The sequence below is a fragment of the Bombus fervidus genome, chromosome 8 (assembly GCF_041682495.2).
Source record: "Bombus fervidus isolate BK054 chromosome 8, iyBomFerv1, whole genome shotgun sequence".
Lineage (NCBI taxonomy): Eukaryota > Metazoa > Arthropoda > Insecta > Hymenoptera > Apidae > Bombus > Bombus fervidus.
The window spans coordinates 5,642,999-5,656,193 of NC_091524.1; the positions used below are offsets into that span (position 1 = coordinate 5,642,999).

A 13,195-nucleotide genomic window follows, 5' to 3' on the forward strand; every position below is an offset into this window, starting at 1 on the left:
AGTAAAGCTGAATTTCCATTAATACAGGAAATAGCTACTACATGCAACAATGAGCCAAAAAATTAGAAAATGATTTTATATGTAAATATTGTTAATACGATTTAAATATAAATACATATAATAGTAATATGTCTAAATAATTAATTTTCCTTTAATTGCATGAAACAAATAAAAAATTCAATTTATTATTCATGTTGGTGTATTTTCATTAAAATTATATATATCTAAACAAACAAGATAGTATACAAAAAAATAAATAACAATTTTCTTATTTATAAATACCAATCATATAATGTTTATCTAAAGAACATAGAATAATACTAACAATATTACATAAAAATTAATTTTGTTTCTATTAACCTTAAAGATTAAGGTCTTGTATGTACTTTTGCACAGTTTCATATAGATTAGTAGCACCATTATAAGTATGTGTTGGTATATTGGAGATGAATTCCATACTGGTCATAACACCCTTGTTCCAAGATGTTTTCATGAAACTTGTAATACATGATACACTTGGTAGTTGAGCCCACTAAAAACAAAAAAAAAATGATTGGTATTGATTTATTTAAACAACTAATGCTTTATGAATATAAAAATTATCTTAAATATAACATTAATTCTTTGCACATTTATATATCTTTAACATCAAGTAGAGATATCAAAAAGTAAGATATCTAAACATCTATTGCATAGAAGATTATACCATTTGATTCCAAAGAATTAAACAAACAATAAATTAAAATTTATTGTTAATTCTTTTAATATTTTACCTCCTTAGTAATCTCTTCAGGTACATTTTCTTTCACATACGGAGCAACATTTACATACAGTTTTTCATACAATTTGGCAGTTTCTTCGGATTTTGACCACAATCCTTCCGTATAAGTATAATATACGATACCACCAACGATAGTGGATTTTATGGCAAACCTAAAGATATAACCTCAAACTTAAAATTCAAGTTCCTTAAATACATATGTTTATATTCAAATACCGTAATAAAACCACATCCTTAGTTCTTACAGCACGTACTAACCGGGTTAGATTCATTGTATAATAAAGATTATTTTGACAGGATAATCCTGTTACACTTTCGTTTGTTACAGTTAGATAAACATGAAAATTACGTAAAGCTCTTCACAGTTTCCGGTTGAATCCAAAGTTCATATACGTATATAGAGTATGTACATACTTATGTATGTATACACTATCATATCTTGTTTCGTACTTTTATATATGCATATATATGTCAAATAATTAACATTTTAAATATTTTTTTATCGTGTAAAATATTTCATATGTGAAAATCACAGTTATTAAAATTATAGAATTAATACTATGGTTTACATAGTTTTTTATATGTTTGCGACGTATACTAAAATTCAAAACATGAAAATTTTATGATAAAGTTGTTCGTGACTGTTCGGTTCTTTATATCTTTCTCATATTTATAGTTTTGACAGACAATGTGCAGCAATATGTTTGTGTAGCTGTTGCTTCAAAATAATGAGTAACTGCTGTTTATTGTAGCTACAATTATTATTATATAGGTTAACCTTAAAATTATTTTGTATTTTGTATACAACCTTATATGATGTGGCCTCAAGAATATATAGAATTAAAGGTTTATTGATTGTGTTCATAAAATTTATTTTTTTGTAATATCAATAAAAGTAATATCGTGTAATTTTTCTTGTAGCGTATAGAAAATTTGCTGGTTTGCGGAATATGCTATGAATTCATGGATACATCTGTTATGACGTCATGCTCTCATAACTGTAAGATAAAAACTATTTGCTTCTAATATATTAACAGGATTTTTATTTCATTATTATTCTTTTAAATTTTAGATTGTTCTTTATGTATCAGGAAGTATTTACATTACAAAACGCAATGTCCTGCGTGCTTTGCAGAAACTTTTGAAAAGGATTTAAGAAAAAATAAAGTTCTAGATGAGATTATAACATACTTTTCACAAATTAAAGATAAATTAAAAAGATCTTTGCAAATTCAGATTCAATTCACAAAATTTAATGAAGCTGATGATGTTTCTAATTCACCAAAATCATTGCTCCAAAATAAGAGTACATATATAAATGGACAAGAAAATAAAGTTATATATAGTAAAATTATTAATAATATTCCTACTTCTCAAAGTAATACTTCACCATCTATACATGTACAAAAAGATTTATCTAGTCCTAGTACAAGTGGAATTCCTAGAATACCTTTAATGTTTACACCTAAAAGTAATAGACGTCTAATTATAACAAATACAGAAGAAACTAAGGTTGTTATATGTCCAGTATGTAAGGTTACTGTTTCAGAATTAAAAATAAACAGACATCTTGATGATTGTTTAAAAAGGGAATCTGTGAAAGAGAAACCTCAAATGTAAGAAAATGCTAAGGTTTAGTATACAAATATTTAATTAGAAAAATGTAATGATTTTCTATTTCTATAGAATAGAATCAAAACGTAAACCTCTGCCAAAGTTAGTATTTAGTTTAATGAAAGATGCTGTGTTAAAAAAGAAAGCAAAGGAATTTGGTTTGTCTTCACAAGGAGATCGGAAAGCTTTGGAAACGAGACTACAAAGATATATTGTTCTTTATAATGCAGAATGTGACAAATCAAATCCACGATCAGTTGCAGAATTAGTAAAACAATGTGAGGATGAAGAGAACCTAGAAAAAAAAGTTAACAAAACATTTTTTCTAAATGTAAATATTTTATATTAGCTTATTGTGTTTGTCTAAAAACTATACTTTTTTGCTTTTTAATTAAACTTATCAAATCATTTATCATTTCAGAAATTACAAGTTACTAAACGCACAGAAGAAAATGCTATAGAAGATGAACGAAGAAAATATTGTAAGTTTTTTAAATTCTTAAACTTTTCCATATAATATTTATAATATTTGATTATTATTTTATTTTTATCAGTGGAAACGCACAAAAATAGCTTTGACAGTCTAATTAATAAGATCAAAAGTATACAATCTTCACAAAAGCCATCAGCACGGCGTAGCTTGTTAATGACAAGTACAGAAATTAATGAGGATGTTTTACCTAAACCTCAAATGATGAGTGAAAATTTGAATGATTCAATGATTCATACAGAACAAACTGATCTTAAGCTGTCAAATTCTGCTGATTATATTCTGGATTCTGATTCAGATACTTCTTGTCCATTACAAATGTATTCTAGTATTGATCCAAACAAATTTCTTACTGTACAATTATCTTCTAATAATAACGTTTTGGATAATAAATCTGAGAATGATCAAACAAATGATGATCAAGAAGCATCTATGTTTAATTATTCATCTATGAAAATAAATGAGGCAGAGAAAAGTAACAGTTCAGATGCATTTAGTGATACATCCATTCATGATAAAGCAACACCATCAGAAATGAAAAATTCATCTTATAAGAATACATTAAAAAGTAATTTGGAAAATTCATTTAATACTTCCAAACATAAGAAATTGCTACAAAGAAAAAAGAAATCATCTTTAAAAAATGAAGTGGAACAGACAGAGTCTGTTACTACAAGTATAAAACATCTTGATTCTGATAGCATTTCAGATCAAAAGGAAGGAGGAGATGAGAGATCAAAATCTATCTTGCAAGATATTGCATGTGATTTATCAAGTAATGATAGTATTGACAGTAAATTTAATCATGGTATGTAATGCGTTTTTTTGTAAAAATTTAGTTGGTTATTTATTAAGTGGTTTCATAATGCTGTATAAAAATTAACACGTCCACAGTCTGTCATAGTGTCGTGTATATACGGTCCCCAAATCACATGTCCCCTAATATAATCATAGATAATCGATCCAAAAATTATATATTTTTTGCTGAAAGAATAATGACACCAACAAGTTGTTATAACAGTAACAAGTTCCTACATAAAAGAAATAATTGTATTGCATATAAGCTGAATTTAAAAACAGTTAAAAATAATCAAAACATATTTCCAATTATATTTGCTGCAATATTTTTTGTGGAAAATGTGCATATTTCATGCTTGCATATATGAAGAAGTATTTATGTTTTCACCTCGGATTGTGAACGTGTTAAACATATCTTTGTGAAAAAAGAACCGTTTCATGATAGAATATTAATCAAAATTTTTAAATATAAAAAGATTACTAAAAGCATTGAAACACAAAAGTTAGTATGCATTTAATATTGGAATATAACAGAAACATATTGTAAATGGATTGAGATATTAAAAAATTTTCTAAATAATCTTACAGGAAAATTACGTTCTACTAGCCTTGGACTTTTAGATAGTAAAGTAATTAGTCCCTCAAACTTGGAGAAAGAAAATATAAGTTCTTCTCCTGAATGCAGTAAAAATCGTTCTAATCGAAAAAGAACTCGCGATTTGATACAAACTGATAATAATCTCATGTCAAATAACATGAAAAAAGTTAAAAACTCGTCTCTGTGCCCCACGATTGAGACCAGAGAATTAAGTAATGAAGAGTCTTCATGTGCTTTAAATGATGAAAAAATGGAATATGCACTGAATAAATCACGATTGAGAAAACGATTGTTAAATGTTACAGAAAATAGCAACGTTGTAAGAAAATCTGCTAGAGCAAAGCTTAAAAAAAGATAAATCACAAAAATAAAATAAATTTTTTATAAATTGCTTTCATTATTGTATATTTGGCAAATTTATACATCATGTATCGCCTTTAATATTTAAAAATAAGTAATATCTCGTTTTACTTTATTAACGAACAGAAAGTTAAAAAAAATATATATGTAAATAGTTTCAAAATTATTTTATTTTCTGATTTATTTCATAGGAAGTGATTTTAAAATCTAATAATGTTTACAATGTAATTGTTTCTTTGCATTAATTTATTTTGTACTTGACTTTATTACATATTAGCTATTTAATTACAAGTATATTTTATTTACACTGTTTTGTATTAAATATAAAAGAAAGTAATCATGTATACTTTATTATCTCTTTTAACATACACGCCTACAATTTTACTTTCCTTTTCTTTTGCATAAAATGTAATGATTTAGCACAAATAAGTATATTGGAAAAAATACAAAATTATTTATCAAAGACACCAAATTTTATTGAATATATTACAGTATTTTGATCAGAAAGGGATCAACAATGGTAAAATGATGACAACCACATAAAATTTTACATCCCACCTTTGTATAGATATTAACAATAACATAAGAAGCCTAACTTACTTAACACTAAAATAGCTGTCTTTGACATTATTTACGCATAAAATATGTGTCTTTGTTATGTATTTTATTTCTCATACACTTTGGTATCATTTATACATATAATCTTATGTACATTTTATGTATATATTTTCTAATATAGTTTCTTTTCTACATAATAGAACTTTAAAAGCTTCTAACATTCTAATGGAACAACTATCACATTCATGAAACACTTTATTTTTAATTCTTTCGTAAAGATACTGTTATAATTTTATGATGATGATGATTTATTTATTACATTGAATCTTATATGTGTATATGTATTGTTTTTTTCTCCTAAATAAATATAAGCGCGACATTAATAGGAATGAAATTTTCTTTAAGAGTTTTAAATGGGTTGCGCTAATAGTTATATATCCTTTGACATTAAATGTTATTCATATTTGGCAGTGTTTCTGAAACTATTTTTTGCGAAGCCAAAATTGTAATATTTGTGAACTTCATATTTTTATAAATTTCATTCTTATAAATATTATATATAATAACATTCTGTTTAGATATAGTTAATTATTTTATGTTCTATTACATGTAGCTTTATTAACAAACTATTAATATATTCTTTAATTCAGTGAATAAGCTACATTGTAATATATATCATATAATTTTTTTGAATTGTATTTTAAAATTATCATATGTTATATCTTTTTTTATATGTAATTTACTTTGTTTTATATACTTTATTTCAAAAATAATTTTTTTTTTTAATATTTTCATTGTCTTATTAGTTTCTAATAAAATTATAGGTTTAGATTGTTAGAGATTCTGATAATATTGTATACTACACTATTGAATAGTTTATTGATTTATGTAATTGATTTTTTGACGGTTACGCATAAAATGTTTGAGAACCACTGCTGTATGGTATGGCATCAGGCGAGGTAGTTACTCAACGTTTACTACACTCCTAAATATACTACAAGCATGTTTAGTTTCCCTGTGTATAGAAATCCATAATACATATTCTTAAAGAACATAACAAATGTACATATATATATATACAAGAAGAATATTTTTAAATATACAAGAGATTTATAACTTGATTTTCTTTTACTTAATAACACAATAAAAATTGATTGAAAGAAATTTTAATTTTTTTTTTATTTTTTAGTAAAACTTTTTGTAAACATGTAAATTAATGATAACATAAAGATCGATTTAGGAAATTATATAAAGTTGAAATAATAAATTTATTTTTAAATATAAATATCTATGAGTTTATTTTCTTAAAAATAAACTTTATGGAGCATAGGATTATGCCGTTTTAAAGTAAGATCAATAGTTTAAGTTCATACCGCTTAATACCATTTAATGTAGAACAATGTCTGATATTATGTTGTTCGATAAATGTTGTTTGATAAATGAAAAAAGAAACAGCTGCATAGTGTGAAGCGCACACAAAAGCTCTTTCGCTTGCTTAAAAATATCAAGTTTTAGGAAGTGAAGTTTTACAATTTACGTATCGTGGGAAGCTTATGCGCTTTTCTGCCGCGCCAAGCAAAAGCGTTTTATTACGTCGTTTGCGTGAGCTACTGTCTAGAGCGTGGCTCTAAAATTGAAACAGCCCTAAGTAACTTCTATTATACAGGACTTAAATACGATACGATTAACGGTTGTATTCCATACAATTTCTTTTTATCATTAGTTAATACACACGGATAGTATCGTTTCATTGAGAAACATTAGTTAACAATGTTATTGCAGCCTAACATTTGCACAGTAAATGTCACACTTTCTTCCAAATAATATATCGATTTTATTTACATTATACGCGTGTAACATTTATAACATTATATGTACAGGAAATTATTTATTGGGCACACGTTATTCGAAAGAAAATGTGATATGTTAGTTGCGAGTGTGTTTTGTCACTGCAAGCATCTCTCATGTTGCGCTTTGCAAGCACGTGCAGGTATGCGGTCTAATCTGCAACGATATGTTAGAAATGTTTGAGTTGCATCTTGTCGTTTTTAAACTTTGGGAACGTAAGATAAAACTATGTTACAGTTATTTACATGGGTGCGATGGTTCAGCAACGCAATGAACAACTTACTTTCTTTATATGTATCATCATATATTTTTCGTGATGGTTTGATTGACTCTTTGATTACCCAGTTTGATTTCTTTCTTCCCTCTATTACGTTTGAAATGATTGCTTTCATTCAAGTTCCGAGGAATTCTCACCGTCTTTTTTACAGACACTGCACAGAAGCGCGTTTTATGCACATTAATCGAAGAAATTGTATACACGATTAAAGGAATATTTTACTACTAATTAGAATATTTATTATAGAATTTCTTCTTATTAACATATTTATTGTTTTCTCCAAAAGATTATCACGATGAATCACATTGTAACATTTTCTTAGAATTCAAGAAAATTCTCGTTTAATTACAGCGGACAATCGTCGGATTGTCAAGAAGCAATTATATCGTGTCGACGAATCTGTTAACTTTTAATGTAGGATTCGAAACCGTGCATTTTAATCGCCGCATTGAAATTTTTAACTAACATGCTAAAAAATCCGAATAACAGGACCTCCGAATTTTGATTTTAACCGTTTAACGATATTATATTTAAAGGCTTCTCACCATTAACGAACTTGCAGAAACGTGTATTTATTTTATCTATGAGATTGATAAACATAGCAACGAGAATCTTTCCTTATAAAATTTAAGCCAATTGGCATAGTTTTTACTACAGTTAATTTTCAACAAAGGTATTTTTCCATGACATTAGAATATCTTTCATTAAAGTTTGAAATATTTTAAATAGTCTCTCTGCGATATTCATACAAGATGTATAAATATATAAAGCTTTTACGATAATACATAGAATTTTTTTATGGTTTCAAATCCTCTGAAGGACAGAGACGTATTCGTCCAGAGCAAAAGCTTTACAAAAATATTATCCTGCTTGTACAACAGCGATGGCCAATTGTGTATATTCAAACACGGTGTCTAGTTTTTAAAGAATTACGGAAAAATAAAGAGTCCTATTATATCTTCGTATTTTTTAAATAAATATCTATATGGCAAACATTCTATTTCTCCTTTACCTTCGCCACATTCTAAAACTCTCAAAGCAGTCTTATTACGTTAAATGAACTCTAAGGATGTTCGTTTCGAAGGATAAACCACACTGGATATCTTATTATTATTCTGACCTACGTTAACAATGTATTTTCTGAAATATACGCTAGTTAAATTTAAGTATCAGATGGAGCTTTACTACGAATGCAATTCGCACTAATCGCGTGAACTGTTTTACGTCTGAAAATGTAGTTGCATCTAAGGCTTTGATTTTTCGTGTATTATATTTACAATCTTATTCACAGTGAAATTTATATATTGCACTTGACCAATGCGCGTCGACTCCATTTACATTTATAAACATTAACGAATGAATTGTCTTTTAATGAGCGAATAACATTCATATTGAAACGAAGTCGGAGGAATTGACCTTTGTCATGATATTTCGTTCGTAGGTTGGATGTTACTTTTGAAAATGAAAAATAAAAGATGTGTTGTGATGGACATGAAAGATTCTTCTTTTTCTTCTACTTTTTAAATATCAGGTTTTTCGGTTATGCATCTGATTAACGTCACGATACGTTTTCTCGTTTGCTTCGTCTCATCACCGTGATACCAATGGAGCCCCTTATTTTGCGCAACAGATCTATTATATCAGCTGTTGTCATGTGTTCCACGCTTTCGTCATTCACCTGAAGCAGAAGAGGAACTTATGAATAATATATGAACAATAACGTATAATACGTTTTAAGAGAGAATAATAGAATTAATTTGTCGAACGTACAAAATCTTAGTCACAATAGACTTTTGGGACAATATATATTTTCCAGGAATAACGTCATTTCTTTTGTCATTTTATCATTGTTCTTATTGTTACTGTACACACTTAATATTTATCTTTTGTTGAATAATAACGTTCTAGAACGTGTTTCTATTTTATTTTAAAGCTTCCAATCATATTACTTTATTTCCAATAAACAATGAAAACCATAATTTAAAGAAGCAATTGTTCATTATGACTATTATTAACACAAAGCATTGTGTTTACACAATTATATAAATTTAATTTCAGAACTCTTACGTATACATAATACATGTACATAATAAACTTAATGGAATCTTCTTAGACTAAGAAATTGTCACCTCATGACTCAATTAATTGCAATGTTCCATGCAGACTGTGAAAAATAATTTGAATTTAAAGTACAAGTTAGTGGGAAACATCATTTAGATTTTTTCAATTATTCCATGTCTTTTCGTTAGCATATTTATGTTCATCTAGAAGAAGAAGGTTCATATTAAAGTAGAAAACTAAACGCTAATTAGTAGCGATATTACCATCATAAGCACATCTCCTTGTTTTAGTCTACCATCCTTAGCTGCAACGCTGTCAGGGTGCACCACTGATATAACTGTACGGTTTCCTTCCGGTTGCAAGCTGAATCCCAGTCGGCTGTTCCAACCACGTGTCAGCTCCACCATGAACACCTTTAAGAACGATAATTACCGTTGCAACTAATATACGAATTTTGACTATAAATATTAAATTTCCTTATAAAAAGAAAAAAATAGGAATTTAGAAAGAAATAAAAATTAAGCCGTTCCGAATGTATTACTTTTGCTATATTATTTGTTAAAAATAGAGATTTTAAATATTTCGAAGAATGACAATCTTTTAATTATACACCCTGTTCTACATGTAATAATGATATTTTATTGACGATATTCAGAAAACTACAAATTAAGAGTAAATTAAGTTCAAGTATTTATTTATAGAACGGGACAATCTGTGTATATTTTTTTAGGGCCTGTTATTTTATCTTGGGAAGAAAAATTCAAGTTGCAAAATTTAAAAAGGAATAATCAAATATTTTAAAAGCTATCTTGTATATATACGTTATTGACCTTCAATTTGTGAAATAATGATTCAAACAAGTTACGCTAAACAGCTACGATAAACAGAAATCATTTAAATCGACATTGTTGCATTTAAGACTCAATGAAAAAATAGTAGCTTCATGAGCGTTTAAAATACCCAATGCGTTTGAATGCCTAGAAACATACAGATTTTTTTAGTTTAATTTTATCTATACTTGTTTCAAACAAGATATCTCGACACTTAATATTTTTTTCATTCAATAACAGAGTAACATAATATAACATATTTTACTCGCAAATAAATAGATCCGGTATTAATTAGGCTTCGCTGCGATTCGTTGAACGAGAACCTTACCTCACTTCCTTGCTCAACATTTTTAATGCGGGCAGCTAAGTTCGTCATCTTCTCCTCCTTGTTTTCAGTTTTATCTATTCCATCATCTGGAGCGAACATCACGCCTTTCCACTTTAACAAACCCTTGCTGCCAGCGGGATCTTCTGCTCCCAAGACTTTCCCTGCATCGTACATAAAATTAAGTCACAACGTGCGACGTAATGTTTGCATTAAACGATGGATTTCGATTTTCGAATCGGTTGCAGTTGCGTAGGTTATCGCTTGATTCAGTTGCATTTGAAATGGAATAATCGCGTTCTCTTTACAAAAAGAGCAAAAGCGACCTACGTTAAATTGCTTTTTAAAGTAAGTACCTCGTGCACACGCGCGTGTCCGATGGCGATGACACTGCGCTGTACTCGTTAGCCGCCGAATTAAACTCGGCTAACTTATTCATAAGGAAGAGCGACGGTTGAACGAATGACGATGATCTGTCAACGACGCTAAGAGGTGTTCTCTCCGAAAGCCGAGAGATTGAAACGATTCCTACTCCACAGCTGATGGAGAAGATCTTCGCCGTTGAGAATCTCGTACGAGACTGTCTCTCCGATTGCTGACAGACTGAACGACTAAATTTTTGCTCTTTGATTGGCGCAGATGATATTGGCGATTCGAACGTTCGTGATGTCCGACCGGACGGCCAGCAAGGCGTAAAACGGAAGCCGGAAATATGCACGCTGATTGGTTTCCACTAAACGCAAGAAAAAGGCCAAGCAGCATGCTCGTTCGCTGGGAATTGCTCGCTGCACTCCCGTGCGTGACCCTGGGCCGGAAGAGGGTGAGCGATACGTGGAGGAACGCGAGGCTTCGAATTTAATTAGGTAAAGGTCACGGAAATCCTACCGGGTGAGCTCCGACCGGCCGGACCCTTACAATTAGTTAAATTACCCTTCGGAAATAATCACTCGATTATTGAAAACACGATGGACATGAAACATGTGTTGTGTGACATTCCGAAGTGCTAACGTCCCGACTCTAAAATAGCTTCCTGTCTGCGAAAGCGAGCGTCATAAAAGCTATGTTGCAAAACCCTCACGCTTTTGTCCTTGATCCTTCGATTGGAACGCGCTCTCCGCGTTGGGCGACTTGTCGATGTAAACGATAACGACTGATGCGCTGATAATGAAGTCTTCTGGGAGCTGATACGATGATCCATGACGTTATCTGTAGTGACTCCAATGTCGATTGAACGGTGTCCTCTTGATGTCTGCTACGCTTCGGTGATCCATTTGTTTGATGATGTTGTATAGAGCGGACAATGGAACAAGGAAAAATCGAATGTATTTCATTTGAAGAGCTACTTAACTGATACCGATAGATCCTGTGTGAAGCGTGGGATTAGCCGTATGCTTTATCTTGCATGGGAGGAGGTGCCACCTGTTTCAAGTTTCTCTTGTAGACGTCGTTGATGACGCGAACCGTGACGGCGCGGGTGATACCGTTTGCTCCACGCTTCCTAATTGCCAGCACAGTGCTGCAAGGTTGTCTTTTTTCAGCACGACGATACTATTCTCACGCCAGTACTGTGTTTCCCTTTGGTCCACTTCTGTCGAACGTCCAAATGATGTATGTGCTTCTTGTATATTATATGCCTCGGACAGAATTGCTTTACCTTCTGGATGTGTTGTCAATGCGATTTGCGATGATTGGCAGGTAAAGCACGGAAATCGATCTGCACTAATCTCGTAAGCGAATTACCGATCGAAAGGTGACACAGGGTCAATGCGACAGGATCGTTAGAATCGGAGGGAGAGGCGAGAATGTATGCGAGTTTAGTATCGACTCGATTTCGATCGCGAACGTGCTGAATTTTTCGTACGTGAATGATTTTTGTGTGCGAATATCCACGACGCGCTTCCAGTGGTGTTCGACGAACAACTTGAAGACGATTTTCTATGTGCTACCAAAGTGAGGCGATGAAGGTTGCCACGAAGTGGCACGAGATTTCATCGACAACGAGGAATCTCTGAATCTCATCGACCTTGCGGAATCTCCGATGAAGTTTCGACAATTCACTATTTGACGAAAATCGTTCAGTTATTCGAAAAAGCGTTACGGCATATCCCACGGCGATTCTTTTGAGCGCGGCGATACGAACGAACGAGGAATTGGCGACACATCTTCTCTCTTTCGTCAACGCGTATATGATGAATCGAAAGAGCAGAGCGAAGGTAACACAAAGTAGTCTCGTAGCGCCGGACCAGTCATTAATATGTTGTTTAACGACAGACAGCTATTCGATTTTGCCGAACCATCGAAAACTACTCGATCTTCGTTATGGAGCTCGAGGATTTGCAAAGCATGTGATGCGGCAGATAGAAATCTCGCGCGTCGATCGCTGCTACTGTGCGTTGCTGGAAAGATGACCAGCGTAGGGAATGCGGGACTGATTGGTTGTTTCGTACAGATTCGACATAATCGTAAAGATAAGCACGTGTACTGGCCGAAAATGACACAGGTACAAACAAAGCAATACAGACCAGGTCTGACGATAAACAATACAGAACAGTATTTCCCTTGCCCCTACGCCATGTTCTAACAACGCACACTACATAGCTGCGTTCAATATCGCATCGCCATCGAGATTTCGTTCGAACGAGAGGAATAATCGGT

The 13,195-nt window shown here is 31.1% G+C and overlaps 3 protein-coding genes across 6 annotated transcripts in view; 1 reads left to right on the forward strand and 2 right to left on the reverse strand.

Moving 5' to 3' along the window:
- Window positions 1–181: 181 nt before the first annotated feature.
- Window positions 182–1,194, reverse strand: LOC139990385 (MICOS complex subunit MIC13 homolog QIL1). Of its 2 annotated transcripts, none has more exons than XM_072009620.1 (3): window positions 1,040–1,194; window positions 774–933; window positions 182–532 (listed from the first exon to the last, which is right to left on the reverse strand). In XM_072009620.1, the coding sequence occupies exons 1-3, from the start codon at window positions 1,051–1,053 to the stop codon at window positions 362–364; spliced, it is 345 nt and encodes a 114-aa protein (XP_071865721.1). In that variant the 5' UTR covers window positions 1,054–1,194; the 3' UTR covers window positions 182–361. The 2 variants fall into 2 exon arrangements, with proteins under 2 accessions (XP_071865721.1, XP_071865720.1); XM_072009619.1 differs by having other exon boundaries at window positions 998–1,163.
- Window positions 1,195–1,223: 29 nt separating this feature from the next.
- Window positions 1,224–5,295, forward strand: LOC139990368 (uncharacterized). Its single transcript, XM_072009587.1, has 7 exons — window positions 1,224–1,627; window positions 1,703–1,781; window positions 1,854–2,397; window positions 2,468–2,726; window positions 2,817–2,877; window positions 2,950–3,693; window positions 4,272–5,295. The coding sequence occupies exons 1-7, from the start codon at window positions 1,595–1,597 to the stop codon at window positions 4,637–4,639; spliced, it is 2,088 nt and encodes a 695-aa protein (XP_071865688.1). The 5' UTR covers window positions 1,224–1,594; the 3' UTR covers window positions 4,640–5,295.
- LOC139990356 (uncharacterized) overlaps window positions 5,093–13,195 on the reverse strand; it is a 229,324-nt gene continuing 221,221 nt past the window's right edge. For all 3 annotated transcript variants that reach the window (XM_072009566.1, XM_072009565.1, XM_072009564.1), the window contains 3 exons: window positions 10,544–10,704; window positions 9,649–9,798; window positions 5,093–9,002 (listed from right to left, as the gene is read on the reverse strand). In XM_072009566.1, coding sequence (XP_071865667.1) covers window positions 8,883–9,002; window positions 9,649–9,798; window positions 10,544–10,704 — 431 coding nt within the window. In that variant the 3' untranslated portion in view covers window positions 5,093–8,882. The remainder of the gene's footprint in view (window positions 9,003–9,648; window positions 9,799–10,543; window positions 10,705–13,195) is intronic.

What these genes read in the sequence shown, in the direction of transcription:
- LOC139990368 (XM_072009587.1), top strand. Translation starts at nt 1,595, where the DNA reads ATGATGTGGCCTCAAGAATATATAGAATTAAAG. An exon ending in GACGTCATGCTCTCATAACT is followed by an intron (nt 1,782 to 1,853) that starts GTAAGATAAAAA and finishes TTTAAATTTTAG; the next exon opens with ATTGTTCTTTATGTATCAGG. An exon ending in AGATGAACGAAGAAAATATT is followed by an intron (nt 2,878 to 2,949) that starts GTAAGTTTTTTA and finishes TATTTTTATCAG; the next exon opens with TGGAAACGCACAAAAATAGC.
- LOC139990385 (XM_072009619.1), bottom strand. Translation starts at nt 1,053, where the DNA reads ATGAATCTAACCCGGTTAGTACGTGCTGTAAGAACTAAGGATGTGGTT. An exon ending in AAGGATGTGGTTTTATTACG is followed by an intron (nt 934 to 997) that starts GTATTTGAATAT and finishes TTATATCTTTAG; the next exon opens with GTTTGCCATAAAATCCACTA. An exon ending in CTGAAGAGATTACTAAGGAG is followed by an intron (nt 533 to 773) that starts GTAAAATATTAA and finishes TTTTGTTTTTAG; the next exon opens with TGGGCTCAACTACCAAGTGT.